The 18602-nt window shown below is 39.0% G+C and overlaps 1 protein-coding gene across 1 annotated transcript in view; it reads right to left on the bottom strand.

Moving 5' to 3' along the window:
- Nucleotides 1–18602, bottom strand: part of NKAIN3 (sodium/potassium transporting ATPase interacting 3) — a 346886-nt gene that overhangs the window by 73622 nt on the left and 254662 nt on the right. The window contains exon 4 of the mRNA XM_065629251.1: nucleotides 11610–11807. Within this exon, the coding sequence (XP_065485323.1) occupies nucleotides 11610–11807 (198 nt within the window). The remainder of the gene's footprint in view (nucleotides 1–11609; nucleotides 11808–18602) is intronic.

Here is an 18602-nt window from a genome sequence, read left to right as displayed (position 1 = left end):
TTTTATATTAGTATTCTAGCTTGCATTAGAAAAATTTCTATGGTTTGAAAAAGCAGACAAACTCTCTGGTACAAGCCTGATTAAGGTCCCATCTTTACATCATTTATGTAGGATTTGCACAAGAAAATAAAAAAGTTAAGGCCAAAGCAAATCTTGTAATAGGAAAATTTCTCAAGACAGTTACTAAATTTGATAATTATATATATTCAGCTTTCCAGTTGGAAGGGCCTGTCCCAGATTGGATATTGATAAATGATTATATTGTATCAATTGTTAAAGCTTGGTAGCATGAGGCAGATATGGTCCACATTACCAGTGAACAACATGATGGCACAGATAAGGAGATTCTCATTACTGAAGGCTGAAATGGGTTTAAATGAGGCTAGGGTGTGTGTCTGCAAATGAATTAAACTTTGGCTTCCAGCACTCTCCAAAAATAACAAATTGACCACAGAAATATTTCTTTTTCTTTTATATCTTGGTTTTAGTCAAGAATCACTTTGATGGTTTGTTTTCTGCCCACATGGACACTAAACTCACTGCCTTCTAAAATACAGAGGAAGTTTCAAATGTCTGGTGAATTTGGCTGATACCCAGGTAAGAAAAGCCTACAGGTGATGGGGAGGGTATTTCGATTACCCACCATGCAGGATTTCACTCTTGAAAACTCTTTCTGGAAATTGATGTATTACTTGAACAAACAATCAAGCTACCGGGTATAAGGGACCAGAATGAAGTTTTGGTTTTCTATGTTGAGTTTTCTATTTTAGCTAGTTATTTGAATCTGTATAGATGCACGTGTGCGAATATATCAGGTGCATTATCAGTTATTAAACAAGATAAAAATAAATTAATCACAAAAATAGAAACGATCATGTTCTTTTCAGAGGCTGTTTAATTATCTACCACTTTCAACTGTCATTCACAATGATTATCAATTAATCTATGTAGCAGGAATTTACTTAGAAGGTAATGGGAAGTTAAGCTAGAAAAGTTCCACATCACTAGGAATGATTTATTGAAAATTCTCTACCTGTATTAAAGATACAGAGACAGATCTCACAGATGGCTTTCACAACACCTGGTTTATTCAATTATCATTTTGATTCAGATGAACACCAGAATTATGGAGTAACAGCATTATTCATCATTTTTGTCATTCCATGTAAGCAATTTTTTCAACTGAAGTATTCTACATATTATACAAGGGTGAGAAGAAATGAAATTTGCTTTTCAGGCTTCTACTTTAAGAAGACTTTGTTCTCTCAGAATAGTTACTGAGATCAGACGAAAACTTACAAGCCTGAAAGTAATTCACATCAGTCTCCCTTTCAAGACCGCTAGCAATCTTACCTGTTCGAACTGTAATCAAACTACAGCAAAGAAATGCCTCAAGCATCCATTTCACTCAATCTCTCTCTATTCTGAACCTTTGGAGTACACAAAAATCGTTACATATACTCATTCCTAGCCACAACCACAACCACCGTCCTTCTCACCTGTGGTTGTTGGTTTTCTTTCCATGATATGAGACTCATTTCTTTCATTCTATAAAAGTGTATTAAAAGTGCTTACTCCCTCAGGCAAGACTAACGACTACCGAAGAAACAAATTCAAACTGAACAAAAGGCAAATTCATCATGCAACTCTACATAAATTACTACTCTGATATTGTAAAACATCACTTCTTAGGTACTGATCAACATGCATCTTTCTTGACTGTACTCATGTATAAACTTTTTATTAGTCTCTTCTGTTATATCGCAGTGTCACCCAAACTCTGCTCTCTGCTACCTACGTGAATGGGCTATAACTCCCCCTTTCCTCCTCCCCCACACAGCTACACACATCCCTGATCTGTGACTGAAGAATTTTGTGGCAGCCGCCTTCTCTGTTTCCATGTCCAGCACCTTCCACGGCAGAGCCGATAGGAGCTCATTGAGTATTTGTAGTCAAGGCTGGAACAGCCCTGTAACGGGTCCACCGTGCCCCATTTCCAAACCTGCCACCTATGTGGGTGCTGGGAAGCACATCCCGTCCTGGAACTTGCATCTGCTCGTGGAAGTCCCTGCTCAGCTTTGCAGAAATATAAAGGAAATACTTAAAATAAGTTTTTCAGCAGCTTCCACAATACTAGATGGTGAACAAAGAACAGTCGAAAGATATGCAAATGCACTACAGAATTTGGGCCAGAAACATTAGCTATAAAAGCTGTGAAGGCAGCATTTACAGAACACGCACCTTTTAAAACTTACTCTGGATTGCAGTCTTCCTAAATCAAAAAATATTTTGCCAGAAAACCTTGTCTGTCTTTGTGTGAATTGTTCTGAGAGGGGCATATATACTCATGGGCTTTGTTCCTTGCTGAAAACCAAATAGTTCCCTCAAAGCTTGAGGAGTATGAGCTGTTTCATTGCTTGTTTAGTGAAATCCTCACTCTGGCTTCTTCTATTTCCCTAGGACAAAACAGAGAGCATTGCAAATCATTGGGGACCGCAGTCAAGAGAAAGAAGAATTCTTTCTGCAGTCAGGTCACATTCAGGCAAGAAATTTTAATGGAAGAGCTAGGCTGTGAATTCAGTACATGATTAAAAGAAAAATGTCCTGTCAGTGGAAGCTCACACAGAGATGGGGTTTAATCACTGAATATTTTCCCCCATATAAGAAAGTCTCATCACATGGCTATCAACTATGAAATGCAGAAGGAATCAGCCTGATGAGCATAAGTGAGCACAGATCTATCGACTTTAGGATCAGTGAGACTGTAGCATGAGGCTTGCCTCTGTTTTGCCAGCATCCTTTACACTAAATGTGCAGACGCAGGCTAAGGAATCAGACCCACTTAGTGAAATACATTTTCATTATTTAAAAGCACGTCTTCATGTAAAAATCAATTAGAATTGCATTTTCTGGAAATAAAAACAAAACAAAACAAAGAAAGTCAGGCCCATTCAGGCAGAGCTGTCAATCCCCATGTGAACACTCAGCCTAGAGAAGTTCATTTCCTTGGTGGGTTTATCAAGTTTGCAACCAGAGCAGACCTGACACAGCACACTGCTGGAGATGGAGAAGCACTTTTTGCGCTGAGTTGCAGCGTGGCAGAAACGTACGAATTTGACTCCACCTTCTAAGGAAACTATGATGTGCTGATTGACACAGAGGTTGTTGAAACCTCGGGAGTGTCCCAAGAGGGATGAAGACGAATATCCTTGGGAGCACCGTGCTCTTGCTTAAACAGGAATTTCCAGGATCTTTGGTGTCCCAGCAGCCCATCAAAACAGATTCAGACAATATAGTCAATAAAATATCCCTAATGTACAAAGGAAATATTGCTTCTGTTTTTCTAAATGAAAAATGTTGGATTTCCTTGTTCTCTAAAAAAAGTTTAAATTGCTAATCTTTGCTCCACTTCCCACTTTCTCTTATAATTTCCAATTTCCTAGTGTAACATAAATTCAGAATTCTGCTCAGCTCTCAAAATAGCATTTAGGCATACAAGTTTGCAGAGGCATTTTAACATGTTTTAACCTCTTCCATCATTTTTCCTGCTTATTTGCAGAGGTGCCACCTAGTATCTGAATCAGCAACCACCAAGTATCATGTACTGGGCTGCTGCAGTTCCCTGTTCAGTGTCAATTCAGGTTAACTTGAAAATACTGGAAATGGGTCTGAATGAAAGTATCTGAGAATTACAGCAACTAAGTTGCAGACGTATAGTCTATTACATTGCTCCTCCCACGGGGGAGGTAATTTTGGGCAAAAGTTGAAGGGGAAAAACGTGATGTTTTCCAAATCTTCCATTTAACTCCAGTGCTTCTGCATCATTTTTATTGAAATATTCATGAACTCCAGAAAAATTAAAATAAGCAATCAACTTTTATTTTTACTCTGGATATTTTTCATGTAAGTATTTCATACCTGCATGCAATTTCATTGAAATTTTTGTACAATACTGAAAAAATGCCATAGTACTTTTCATGTAAAATGGGAAACAAATCTGTATCAAGTACTGCAAAATGTCTAGAACAATCTAGTTCTCGTATTGACTAGTTGACAAGGTAAAGGCACTACTATATAGCGAGTGCTTAAATTCCTGTCCCCTGTCCCCTCACCTTTAGCCAGCTCTGCTGCAGAAGTTGTCTCTTTTTCACAAATCCATATCACAGCAGTTAGTGAATAAATGACCATGCAAATAACTATAATATCAGTGGTTTCAGTTCCTTTTAAATGAGCTGCTTGAAAAAGCAGATGCCCCTGGAAAGGACAACTGAGATGTAAAAAACCACAGATTTTTCTTGATTCTGTCTCATGTAGTGGCTTTATTGACCCAGACTAGTAATTAGAGAAATACACTTGTGTATTTTACTACCTATGCACTACCATGCATAATGTGGTCTAACTAAATCTAATGAGAAAGGACAAGGTCATTTCTAGAATGTAGGCACAGACACAATCTCTCACTAATTTTGTTTCTCTTGGTTATATTTTTTTAACACTGAAGGCTTGATATTGGCAAAGGACTGTATGCATCCCTGATCTAATACTGTAAACGTTGGTGGAACTGCACAAAGAGTAGATTGCTGTAAAAACACAATAAGGCAACTACTACAAAGAACTGGGGGTAACTTCAAAAGCCATTTGCACAAGCTGCCTTCTCTGCAGTCTGTGCCAGAGACTGGCAGCTCGTCCGTAACATCGCTCAGGCTTAAAATGTTCTTCCGAACTTTAACAATCTGGTGATCATTCTAAACTTACTAATCAAGCTTTGAGAAGCCAACAGCCCACCTTAACTCACTATTCATGTGGCTAAGAGACAAGTGTTCCTGGCTGTGAGGATGATGATGATCTTTCATACTCTCTTTGGAGTAATGTTGAACTTCAGCTCTGCAGACAATGTAAAGTTAATCTTCCATGCCACTCGTGCAATTATTTATCACGGAAAAAAAAGAAATGTTAACTGATTCCTAAACAAAAAAGGCGAAAAAGTTGCAAGCAAAAATTCAAGAAAATATGTAATACCTCCAGGACAACTAAATTTTGCTCATTTACCATTCCTCTAGCCCTTAACACTAAATTACCTCATGTTTTTCTAGCACATGCTGATGTTGACCAGCTTTCTTAATCAATCACACATCACTCGAGGAAATGGAAAGAGAGTAAGGAACCTGGCTGAGCACTGGTGTCAGTCCCGCAGGGATTTTCTTTAGAGAACAACATATGTGATGTGCTTCCTAGCATCCTTTTCTGCCCAATTATGAAAATAACAGGGCCATAACTAATAGGAAAAAAAGGGCTGCTGCAGTACCCCAGAGGAACCACATTATATATTGATATCATTAGCCCTTTTGTTACATTTAAATGAATACGAAGCAAACTGCAGCTCTGGCTGCTCAAAGGGAGGAACAAAAGCAGCTCTGCAACCTCTTTTGGAGAAACTCCTGGAGTTTTTCAAAAGGCAGAGAGAAGGCAATTTTAACATCAGGGATAGAGGAAGAACTACCCAAATTAACCCAAAAAGAATTAAAACTTATGGCTCAGTAGTAAAAGCTTGGTCAATGATCTGAACTTCATTAAGTCATGCTGGTACTGTCCCCAATCTAAGTCTCTTTATAGCTCAATAGCCACAACGTTTCCCCTCATTAATTATTTACACAGGACTCATAACCTCCATTTTAATGTCTGTTGTGCTAAATATGGTTGTTAATTAAATTCTACTTTTCTCTGATGTAAAAAAAGCATTTAAGTCTACTAAATGTCACAATTCATTTTTGTATTAAATAATCAACCTTTGGTAGATTCTTTGAAGACAACAGGGCAGAAACAATTCACAAAGTGAGGCAATTGCATGGGGTCAGTATGAGGTGCTGACCAGTGACAGAAATCCAGAAATAATGTAATCAGATTGCATTGTTTATCATTTCCTTATGGACGAGATGCTGTATGTTCCAGGGAGAGAACACCCATTTAAGACATCAGAGAACTGTGAGGAAAATGTAAGAGGAATTAATTCCTCAAAATTAAGAGGAACTAGTGATCTTTATGACAGGCATGATTGCATTATTATGAATTGTCATAATAGTAATGAAAATTCAAAATATTTGAAATCATCCTACCTGGTTAATTAAAACAGGAGAACCTGCAAACGTAAGGATGACAGGTCTAAGAACTTTATGATCATATTTTTAAAAGTGTTCAGCATTGAGTCATATCAATCAATAATTATGAATCTTTTGGACAGGCAAGTACTATTTTTACAGAAAATGAGGTAAGTGCTAGAAATATCCTTTTTTTTTTTTTTTAGTGTAACGTACCTCATGAAGTTCAAACAAGGGGAAAAGCAAAGTCTTGCACCTGGGGAAGAAGAACCCCAGGCACCAGTACTGGCTGGGGCCACCCAGCTAGAAAGCTGCAGAGCAGGACTTGAGTGTCCTCATGGACACCGAGTTGAACATGCATCAGCAATGTGCCCTTGCTGCAAAGGTGGATGGTCCTGAGCTGCATTAGACAAAGTACTGCCACCAGGTCAAGGGAGAGGATCCTCGCCCTCTACTCAGCACTGATGAGGCCATGCCTGGAATGCTGTGTTCAGTTCTGGGCTCCCCAGTACAAGAAAGAAAGACATGGGCATACTGGAGATGCTCCAGAGAAGGGCCACAAAGATGACGAAGGGACTGAAGCATCTCTCACATGGGGAAAGGCTGAGAGCTGGGACCATTCAGCCTGGAGAAGAGCAGCTCAGGGGGGATTTTACTGGTACCTGAAGGAAAGGTGCGAGGAGAACGGAGCCAGGCTCTTTCCTGTTGGTACCCAGTGCCAGGACCAGAGGCAATGGGCACGAATTAAAACATAGGATGTTCCCTCTGAACATCGGGAAACACTTTTCTACTGTGAGGGTGACTGAGCCCTCGCATAAGCTGCCCAGAGAGGTTGTGGAATCTCCTTGGAGATATTCAAAAGTAATCTGCACGTGGCATACATGGAAAGTATACAGTATTTATAGATTCAGGAATTGAGAGGTGCACTGGGAAGACATCTTCTTGGGACATGTACTTTAGCGGTTGTGTATTATATGCTTTTGTTTTCTAACTCAAATCCTGGAAGACAGTGACCATTTACGTGTGGTTTTGCCATCTCTTGAATGAAGACTCGTAGTTAGATATACCCGTATATGAAGTTGTCCACCTTTAACTACTATACAACGATGAAAGCTGCCTCCACAACGTCACACTGCTGTACCCATACCAGATGTGTTCCTGCACCAGAGTGAATGCATGCTACAGACCAAGGTAACTAATACTAAAGGAAGAAAAAACTTTCTCTTCAAACTCTTCTAATGATTCTGGCCCCATTGGTCTCTAGAGAACCAGAGAAAGAGTTTCAGATTAAAACTATGGTCAGCAGACCCACATTTCTGTAGTATCTTCACTCCACCATTTGCACAAAAGACAGATCTTTCTTGGGGGCCAGAATGAGGCCAACTATAAATGAAATAAATTGCCACAATAAAGAACATCTCCAGCCTTGCAGTTCAAGGTGTTTGCAGCTTTCTTTTCTGTCTGCACATCAAGAAGGCACATGTCCAAGAGTGAAAAAACATTCAAAAATGGCACAGAAACTCAATGCTTATTCAGACAAAGCCTCAGCTTCACAGCCCATTCTCCATCTGGGGAGAAAGTGGCAGAACAATAGATACAAGACAGATGTATGTTGCTTAATGCAGGGCTGGAGGTGCTGACACATTCCCGCATTAGGATGGTAGAAGAGATTAACACGACGGAATGCCCATAAATGTAAAACCACAACCATCCCTAGTTCAATCATTGGTGGAATTGGCTAACCTTAAAAGGGGATATTAATAAGAATAATAACTCATGAAATTAATCCATATTGCTTGCCTGACATTGTGTACTGTCATAAATGTCACTGTAACCACTAGATGTCATGTGAAAACATACCTTTCTCTACCATGTCAAAAAGGTAGGGGATAAGTTTCTCTGGCAAAGATTTAAAAAATAAAACGTTGACATAAATCACTGACTTCTATACCCTTCTCGATAAATAGGCCATTCCTTCCACCTCCTGCCTTGTTCCACTTGGAGGAACAAATTATTGCTGGATGTTTTCCTGCTACGACTGCATCAATAGGAGGGAACTCCCGCACGCCTGGGAGCATCCCTGGAACGGCATGCCATTGCCCATGCCGCTGCATGGGTGTCAGTTTGGCCTGCTCCAGCCAGCACTCTCCCCACACAGTTCCCAGGCACAGTTTTGGCCAGGAGAACAATCCCAGGGATTATTCCCAGTGGGTGGCTTGAAAGCACCAGCCTGTTTCAGAGGCTGAGACCATTAGCAGAGATGTGAACTGTTCTGAGCCAGTTGGCCTCAGTACCCAGTTTCCTTGGCACCCTTAATTTATGTGTGTAGATGTAGCCTGTCCATCTTGCAGGAGAATCTTTCAGACTCACAGTGACCACAGTGTCCAGCTGCCAATTTGGCTGCCAGGAGTGCTTTTTCTCGTACTTGTGACATTACAACTTCATTTTATACAATATTGTGTAGAAAGTAATATTTTTTTTTGGCTATGTTTTTTGCCTGGTAGTGTTACTGATAAGCCATTCCCCATGGATTAGTGCCTAACTTTACGTTAGGCAGACACGTTCACTGCTTTTCACTCCACTATGGAAAAGATTCAGTACTCTTAATCTCCCTATATTACAACTTTGCCTGGCTTTGTTGTGTAGTGAAAATGAGGTAACTCTTCAGGAGTGTTGTTTTTTTTTTTGTGAGTGTTCCTCCTCTATAGGTCCAGCAGTCACCTAGAGGTTACAATAATTGACATTTATGCGAGGCAACAGGTGGACTTCTGCTAAGTAAACTACTGCTTTCTCCAACATGCCGAACAGCTTAAAGGTTTCGTGTGTTTTTAGGTTTTGGTTTTTTTCTTTCTTTTTGTCCCCCTTCCTTCAGAGATCTAGGTTTTAGGTACAGCTCTTCCATACAGTGATGAGACCGGGTGGAAAGTTAACCTCACCTTGTGCAATGCAGTGTTGTGAGAAGGTAATAGCTCCCGTCCCCAGAAGCAGTCTAGTTGTGTCAGACTATTGCTATTGCTCTGCCAAAATGAATTAGTTTTGCTTTTTTTTTGGCACTGATGAAGTTATATGGCTGCTAACTCCAGAGCTACCTCAGTGAACCCTCGCTTGGAGGCCCCTGCTTCACAATGTAGCTGTGGACTTACTGTGAAATTAGTCTCAGGGTCCAATACAAAACTCTTCACAATCACCTCAAGAAGTTTTTAAGGCTCAGGCTATTGAAGCCAGTGTCTACCTAGCATTTAACGTTCTCAGTGTGCATTACTATTTTCAAATAACAACAAAGACTGTATGAAGGGTCTTTCTCAAAGTTGCTAAGGTGTCACCATTTTGACTGTAATATTAATTTGTTCCCTGAAAATTCAGGTTTCCATAAAGATGATCTGCCCAGAATTTTAAAATTAAAGGTGTTGTGCAGAAGGACTTAGTCATCAAAATAATATGTACTGTGCCCCCCACATCAAATAAATGCAGATTTTAAACACACAAATTAAATATATTTCTTCTTTATTATCAATTGCATCCCATTCTCTCATATTTCTCTTGATTTTTCCCCAATTTAAAAAAGTGCTTAACCCCTTCAACTCCAAATCACTTCAATAGCCACCCAGAATCAGGATGAGATACAAAGCTACTGTTTCGTCAATAAAACATACTCTTTAAGAAACAACTATAAAGCAAATGCAAAAAGAGCCTTACTGTGTTAGAATTAAATAAATGACTGCCAAGCCTGTTCCCTGAAGTAGGGTCTAAGGTAGTCACAGCTTCAGCATTCTGTGCAAATAAAACTTTTTATAGGAGTTAAAAAAAAAAAAAATCAATAAAAAGCCACCTTTCGAAAATGTAGAACTGCTGCTAGTGAGTTATATTTTTCAACAGATATCCAATATTTAGCCCTGGAGGGATTTCTTCCTGCAGAGGCTCTAACTCCCTACCAAATGGAAGTGCTCACCTTCCCAGTCGTTTGGACAAGGATTAGCAGGATAAAATGATTTGTTATGCCAATAAAGTTTTTGTTACACTGTAAAATGGTTTGTTATGCTACTACTGATACATAAAAATGTTATGAAAGTTAAGTATGTTGTAAGGTCCAAAAAGAAATAGGCTACTTTTAGGACTAGCTACTAGGAAAAGAAAAAAGAAGGATCTTCTGGTCTACAATTCTTCAGTACTGTAAAAAGACAACCTAAATGACCTTCTAACTAACAATTGAAACTGGTACCCCAATTAGGAAAGCAGTTCTGCATCCAAAATGAATGGGAACTTCCTTAGGTCACCAGTACTCAGAAAATGGGAGGAAACTGCAACAAGTCTGATAATCCAGGTGGTGACTTCTGTCCTGTATGTCAGTAAATTAAACAAGCCTAAACTAGAATTCAGAATGGAAACTGAAGTACAGACTCATGGTATGCTAACCACAACGTGTCACAGATGGGATAGCAAGATGATACTGGAGGAAAACCTTACTTCGCATATGAGATTTCAATTTTAACATTGTGTATATCAATCAGAAGCAGCATCTGAAACTGGCAAATATTTAATTCACAATCAAGCCTTCTAAGTTCCTGGAACATTTTGAACTTGCAATGAATTGTATCCAGAATTTATTTATGATTGTTCCAGACAATCAGTCACTCCACAAGAAAGGGAAGGTCTGTGACATCTAATGCTTTATAATTATTATATCTTTTTTATACTTTTCCATTCTACATTCTTTTCCATGCTGCATTTTCCATGTAGCAGGCTGCTACATACGATACACAGCTATACAGGGAAAGAGCTACCACTTCTAGGAGACCACATGCTGCTCGTGCCAAACAACCATTTAATCACATGCAGAAGCAGCCATCAGACTGAGGAAAGACTGCGGCCAAGACTCATCCAGCCCCAGTGCTTCCTGCACTGCACTTTTTATAAAGACTTCTTGTACTTGAAGATGTTGAATGGTGTGGCAACTACAAAATGTGGATCACAAAGGCAGAGTATTCTGATAATGCAGAGTCCCAGGAAAGAACAAATACCATGGTTAAATATAAACCAGTAATTTAATTCCTAATACTTCTCTGCCCTTTTTCAAGTGTTATATCCATATCTCAATTTAGGAAGAAACTTAGCCATGTATTACATAAAACATATTTACATTCAGGGCTGAATAAATACTATCATTGATTGTGAACTTCAGAAAGGTTTAGGAAAATTAATTTTGGACAAGTCTGCTTTCCTTTGCTGTACATGTCTCAGTGAATGAGAGCTGAGAACTTGAGTTTATTTTCAGCTGTCCTAGGAAAGGCCAGAATGGGGACTACTGTACAGAGCTTTATAGGGTATAAGTAGAGAGAAGAGCAGTCCACATTTTAATGGTGCAAATATAATTCTCTAATTCAAAATACAATTAAAAATCCGTGCTGCTACTCATCAACTACTACATCCCGCTTTGAGGACAGAGACACCCAACAGCAGCAGGCTGCGTGCCAAAGGACTGTCAGGATCCCAGTACAAGAGGAAGTGGGAACTTACAGAGAGGAGTATTTGGATAGCGCTGTGAATGACCTCTAGGTACTGGAAGTCAATTATGCAGCCTGTCACGGAGACGTAGGAGTAATCGTCTAGGATGCCAGGGGCAGAAGGACGCACCACCCTTCGTATGCAGCCGGGACCATGTTCCCGCCACCAAGAACGGTGCATTGAGATGTTAAAGGTCATGAGATCGGTTTCCTAGGAGAGAGGGAGGGAAAAAGTGTGAAAACCTCTAGCTTTGTGTTATTTATGGTAAAGCAAAGGAAAGAAAAGATGTTTTCAATTATTATAAAGAAAACAAAATAAATAACTTGCCTTCCCCATCATCCTAGCAATTTATAAGACGAAAGCAGGCTGTTAAAGGGGAGAGAGGAAATTACAAACATTTATTGCTTATTTTGTAATTGTGCATAGGATCTTCTGTCTGGCAGAAGAACCATCATACCAGGTACCATGCAAAACACAGTGCATTCCTATGTCTCCATGGACTTACAGCCTGAAAACCAATTTTGTTATTACTTGATTAGAATGTCACTTAAGAATTATTATTTTTTTTTTAGCAGGCAAGAGAGATAGTTTTACCCCATGGTACTGGGGACAATCTAAAACAAACTTGTACCATATTTATTTAAAATATTGACTATAAATTATAGCTATTGTTTTAAGTAGGAGCACAGCTGGGCATACTGTTCCAGCTGTCCAAGATTCAAATGAAAAGTTATCTCCAGCCACGCACCCTGATCTCTTTTCTCCCCTCTGCACCCCATCCACGTTACTACCTTCTCAGTTCAGTGAAGAAACCTGGTTCTGTAAACTGATCTGAGTCTAAAATACAAGCAATAACTTCACTCACATAATCTTCAGCCGCAACTACAGCTTGTCTGATCAGGCCTTAAATCTACCCCAATGGGTACTGGCTACATTGTAACCCACACAGTTTGTATAATCTCTGTGCATTGTAGTAAACATCATCCCACTTCCACTTGGAGCAGTAGAAGTGGTAAACATACTAATGTACTACAGATTTTCTAACAGCTTATCTATGAAGTATGAACAGGAAAATTCATCAGAATTCACAAAAGATTTAGGTCTTTAGGTCATGCTCAAGTAAAATACACTGAAGTTGAATGGATGCCACTTAAATGCAAAAAACCCCTTCCTCGCTGGAGATAAATGAGAGTTGAGTTATACTGATACTTTAAATAATTAATTCAGATTTAGGTTTCCACATTTCCCATTCCTAACTTGAAGGTAGTTGTAAAAAATGCGTGCAAAATTGCCAGCCAGGTGCCCACAAAATATCCCAGTTTCCATATGTGCCAGCGTGTGAGCACTGCCATGACACTGATTTGCGCTTTGTGCCCCACTCTGAAAACCTGTCCTGTCAGTCTGTTTGTGGCTGATTACTTTCACCTTGACCAGGGGGACATTTGGTGCAGATTCCAGTTGCAGAAGTCCTCTTGTTGTTTTCATCTGTTAAATGTCTTTATTCTAGCCACATATGAAAATTAATGGCTGAACTAAATCCTGTCAGTGTCTGTTACTGCTAGTTAGCAATCAGAAATCTGCCTGTGCGATCTGCTGTTTTGCTCTCCGTAACTTCTTCACCGTTAAAATACAGACTTGTTGGAGCATCATTGACAGTTAATGAGGCATTTGTCTTTTGGCATTGCATGTCATTCCTTGATACTGGTTTAGAAACTTTTCAGCTGCAATATGAAAATGACTGGTGAAAGCAGAAGCTGACAGACAATTCAGTTTGATGAAAATATAACTATAAATATATAGGCACAGGAAACAGCCGAGGCTTTCTCCGTACAACAATGCCAGAGATTGCACAATGTTACCAAGTGCTTTTAACAAACGCCAACTGTAAGAAATGCCATTTTTCAAGCAGCACACAGATATTCACTCTCATCTATTTCTGTAACTCTTTGTTGAGTAGGAATATGAATTTGCCATGTGGGTTAGTGTGTATCAAATATCGTGAAGTAAAGCTTTGTTATCACCAATGTGGGAATAAATTGTGATGTGTGGCATTGGCGTCACAACTGTCTTCACTCTTGAGGTTTTTTTCTCCCTCCTCTTTTTTTTTTTTTTGTCTTTAAGTTTTGATTCTTATGTACGGCTTCAGTATTTGTGCTTGGCGAGTTAAGAGCCAATTGAACAGAAAAATGGTAAATTTGCATAGGGAAACAGCTTGATAAATGTTGCCAACACATTTGAAATGTAAGAATTTGGCATGTGGTCAGTACAAACACCTCTTAGATATAAAATCTTTCATTCCTGGAATACTGTTATGTTTGGTTCTTGGGGTGATGAAAAAAATTGCTCGACTTGATGGCCTTATTTAGAGATGCTTAACTAGATGGTCATGTTCATATTTCGATGTTGCTGGTGAGGCAGTGAGAAAAGGAAACAGAAACATTATAGTTATAATTCTTTGATTAAAAACAAAAGAGATGTCATCAGAACACTTGATGCTTTTCAAAACATAAATTATTTTTCAGGAGTTATGGACAAAGTCTGGGAGAAGAGCTTTTCAGCACTACTTTTGAATGTGTGTAGTACGCCCTGAGTCCTCAAAGCAGGTAAAAGTGGATAATGATTGTCCAGCAAAGATCAGCTTTAGAAATGCAACCAAAACCAGCTGGTGCATTAGCTTGACCTCTAAAATACCACTTCACAAAATGGCAGCCATAAGCCGTTTGAGCTGATAAATGTTAAGCTGCCAATCAATAAAAGAAAGCCTGACAAAAATCAATCCCCCCTCCTTTTTTTTGCTAATGCACACTCCTCTCTAACTTCTTGGGGATTCTTAATCCATAACGTGAGTCAAATGTGACAGGCATTAAAAAATTAACCTGAATCTTTATCGTCATTTACAGAAATATAGAAAGCAAAAGACTCTTGGTCTGGTGTGCAGGTTTTAAATATCAGTAAACTTCTGAGAATATTTGTGAATTCAGAATTTGGAAACCCTGCACATGGTTGAAAAGCTGCTGCCCAAGCAGCTTATTCTCAGTTGTATATTTAAGGAAAGTTAAGAATTCTTTCAGAGAGTACAAGCAGATGCTTAAAGTTTTCAATAGGTCATGTACTATCTTCCAGTGTCACAAGCAACCATTAAGCAAATGGGTATAAAATGTTTAATCTTCAGCAGGTGATGTAAAGTAAACTGCTTATTTCTTATAGAAAAATGCTGCTGCTTCATAGCAAAAGACTCAATTTCAAGCTCTGTAGAAAAAACATCACGTAGTCTGACGAGTCCAGCTGGGATTCATTTAACAATTGAAATTTCAGTCATGGATGGAAAACTGCTGTCTTCTGAGCTTCAGACTTATGGCATATATCTTGACTTTAATTCCACACATTATTGGGCGAACTGTGCTTCCTCAGCTGGTAACCTCTCAGACAGATGCCATAAATGAAAAGTGGGCAGAACACAGATAACAGGACTTCCAGGAAAATTACGGGGGACTTAGGGAAGTGACACAGGGAAGGGAAATCCTACATCCTGCTCCTGCCTTTTTCAGTCAGCACTAAAGCAATACTCTATTCTGTGGTAAGAAGTTTACTTCTGAGCATGGGATCAGACCAATAATCACCCTTGTACTGATGCAGGGTCCCACCTAACTGCCTACGGCTTTTTAAGCTTTTAAACTATGTACAGGATTTGTGTTGGCTGTCAGCCCAAGGATTAATTTTGATCATTATTGGAAATCATTGCAATGGCAGGTACTTCCTTTTAGGTGAGATGTAATCCCTTTAATTCTCAGTAATACTGTTTCTAAGTGCTTGGAGATAATGTTTAATTTCATTATATCTGCTTAAATTCCAGATTTGGTTTCAAGTGGACATTTTCTATTGGGCAGGGCTTTGAGCAACCTGATCTAGTGAAAGATGTCCCTGCCCATGGCAGGGAGGTTGGTCTAGATGATCGTTGAATGTCCCTTCTGACTCAAACCATTTTATGATTTTATGATTCTATTTTTAGGTGGTGAACTTAGATAAATTTTAACAGATAATATCTTAACATGGTTTATTTTAAAACTAAAGAGTAATAATAAGGATGATGTTACTTTCATTTATTTGTCTGTACTTTATGTACAGAGCCTATAACAACAGCACAAGAAATTAATGAGAAATTAAGACTAACTAAAATCACCAGAGGTAAAGAAAAAAATACATTAAAACTCCACCAAAAGAAACCCAAAAGCAAACACCCCCCCAACAACAAACAAACAAAACCCCAACGAACCGTAACACAACCCAAGATTGCCTTGCATAACAAACAAATTTGCTGTGACACAATGATTATGCAACACAGAAATATTTTTTTTAATTGTATGTTTCTGCTTTATGACATGCTATTTTATATTTCTTTCATTACTTGTTAGTATCTGAAAAATACACTCTGAGGAAAACTGTAAAAAAGACATTAGTATGTTGAGTGGGATGGAGGAGAAGCACTTTTTCCTCCGCAAGACAGTGGCCAACACTTGACATTTCACAGAAAGGTGCAAGAGCACAAAGGCCTGGCAAAACATAATGTTGGAGATCTTGACTTTATTGTTGCTTGTGTGGTACCTTGCCCTTCCTAACACTTTTTATTTTATTGATACTATAATGCTTATTATAAATGAACATGAATTAGGCCAAGGCAAGAAATAGTTATATTCCATTTCCTAAGAGTAAGGAGGATGCTCCTGTTTTGACTTGCTACCCAGTTTCTGTTTTTACCAGTGAGGATAAAAGATTTTCAAACACCTGGTCACCAGGTAATAAAAGATAATACACATAATGCTAGGAAAAAACCAGTACATTTCCTTGTAATTCTCTACACCAAATTAAGCTTGTAGTTAAGATGCAGTGGTGTTGGCATGGAGAAGGGACATGCACATTCCTTGGTATCTAATTTCAAGGAGACATTAATCCTCATTAGATACAAATTATGTGTTCCAGCATTAACGAAACCTGCTAATTGTAGAAGTCTTTTGAAGCATGAGCATCGGCTATTAGCCAAAGACCTCCATTGGCAGCATAACCTTAGTTTTCTACCCAGTTATTTCCTGAAACCGCAGGTTCTGATCCTGGCTTGCTCTGTGCATAACCAGTTATGCTCCATCTCCTCTCACTACCACTGAACAAATTGGTTTTGCAGGCCTGGGCAGATAATACTGAAGAAGTCCATTGGCAAAAAGGAAACTTTTGTCACTTGCTCACTGTCTTGATTTGGGTTATCATTTTTGAATACTGACTATTGACTTTTTTTTTTTAATTTAAACTCTTGCTTCAGTGTTACACAGGTGGCTTTTACCTGTCCCATGAGCTAGAGACTGAAGGTAGCCCATTCAATAATTCTGACATTCCTGCTAATGGGATGGAACAATGAAGCATGCTGCTTCCAGGCAAGCTCTCTAGGTTGAGATGGCTGCTGAAAATATAGTACAGTCAATATCTCATCCTCATCCTGAGCACTCTGGTGAAGAGATTACATGAAAAGCATGCTTAAATTGAAGCTTATGGTTTGACTCAGTTGTCTGAACTGGCTGATAGACTAGACCTAGCAAATAAAAGAGAAAATTCACAGTATCAATCTATTCAGATAATAGACTATGAGCTAACCCAAGCATCATGGGCTGGGAATGGTTAAAAAAGGTAAAGTAATTTCTGGGTGATGTGGTTAGAGGTTCATGGCTCCCACTCAATGAGACTGGAGATTCACAGGTTGAGCAAATCCTGCAACTATGATATTAGACCATGACTACAGGAAGGGATTTCCATATCAAGCATAACTACGGTTAGAAGTTACACTGATTTAATCTATTTTTTTTCTCAATCAATCCACAGTACAACACTTGTTAACCATTTGGCTATGCCCCCACCTGTTCACACCCCCCTCCAACATGAACGAGCTAGGCAGTACTGTCGTCTTCTTTTACTACTTTTACTCCCTGGGCTATAGACAGTGCTGTCAGATTTTATTTTATTTTTTTAAAGTGAACAAAAGAAGTTTTTGAAATTTATTTGAAAAACAGGCAGATGATCTACCTATATGATAAAAATAGTTCTTCTGCGTTGCTTTATTTGCCACATCCTCAGAGATCTATTTCCTGCATTGTGAAACAGGCAATTTTAAAATTAGATTTAACGAACTTACTAGCAAAGTGGAATGTCTTTAGAAAGCCAGAAGGCAAGAAGTCAACAAGAAAAGCATACTGCTGTCTTCTTCGTGCACTGTTAGTATTAGTCGGAAGAAGAAGTCAGAAGAACCAGCAAGGAACCGTTTTCTGAAACTTGTTGCCCCTAAAGATGAACTTTGATCTTTGGCAATATTCAGATCCATGCTCAAATCTCAGCTCCATGGCTTATGAATTTTCCATGCTACACCTCCCATTTGTGGCACTCTCTCTGTCTCAGAAACAGTCCAGAGAGGTAACACAGTATGGCAGAAATAAGCTCCAAGCCCAAAGGGAAAATTGGCATGAGACAGGATGATTGGATCAATATGAACCTGTCATAGGAAGTTCAACATGGGCATGGAAATTCAACGTGAACACAAAGAAGTAATGACTGCCCACAAAAGCTGTTGTGCTCTGATGGCGTCCTTGGCATGTGATTAAGCTGAGCACCTAGTTTTAGAATTGCTCTCACCTATTCTCCCTGATGATCCAGAGGTATGAGACAACACAGGTTTGGAGTGATGGAAAATTGCGAGGACTGCTTCAAGTTTTGAAGACTGGGAATATTAACAGGATAAGGGTTTGTGTGAAGTGAAGGGTTTGTGCAGATTGGTGAGTCTCTCACTGGAGCCATATCTGATTTTGACTGAAATGAAGAATCAAGACAAGACTGAAACATAACTGTAATAGTGAAGAACTAGAAACATCATTGACAGGCTATATTTAGCCACCAGCACAAATGTTGTAGGAAAACTTCTCAGGGCAGAGAAGCAGGAAAGGTTAAAGAAAGTTTTGGTATACAAAAAAA

The sequence above is a fragment of the Caloenas nicobarica genome, chromosome 2, assembly GCF_036013445.1.
Source record: "Caloenas nicobarica isolate bCalNic1 chromosome 2, bCalNic1.hap1, whole genome shotgun sequence".
NCBI lineage: Eukaryota > Metazoa > Chordata > Aves > Columbiformes > Columbidae > Caloenas > Caloenas nicobarica.
This window is presented reverse-complemented; position numbering and strand designations above follow the sequence as displayed.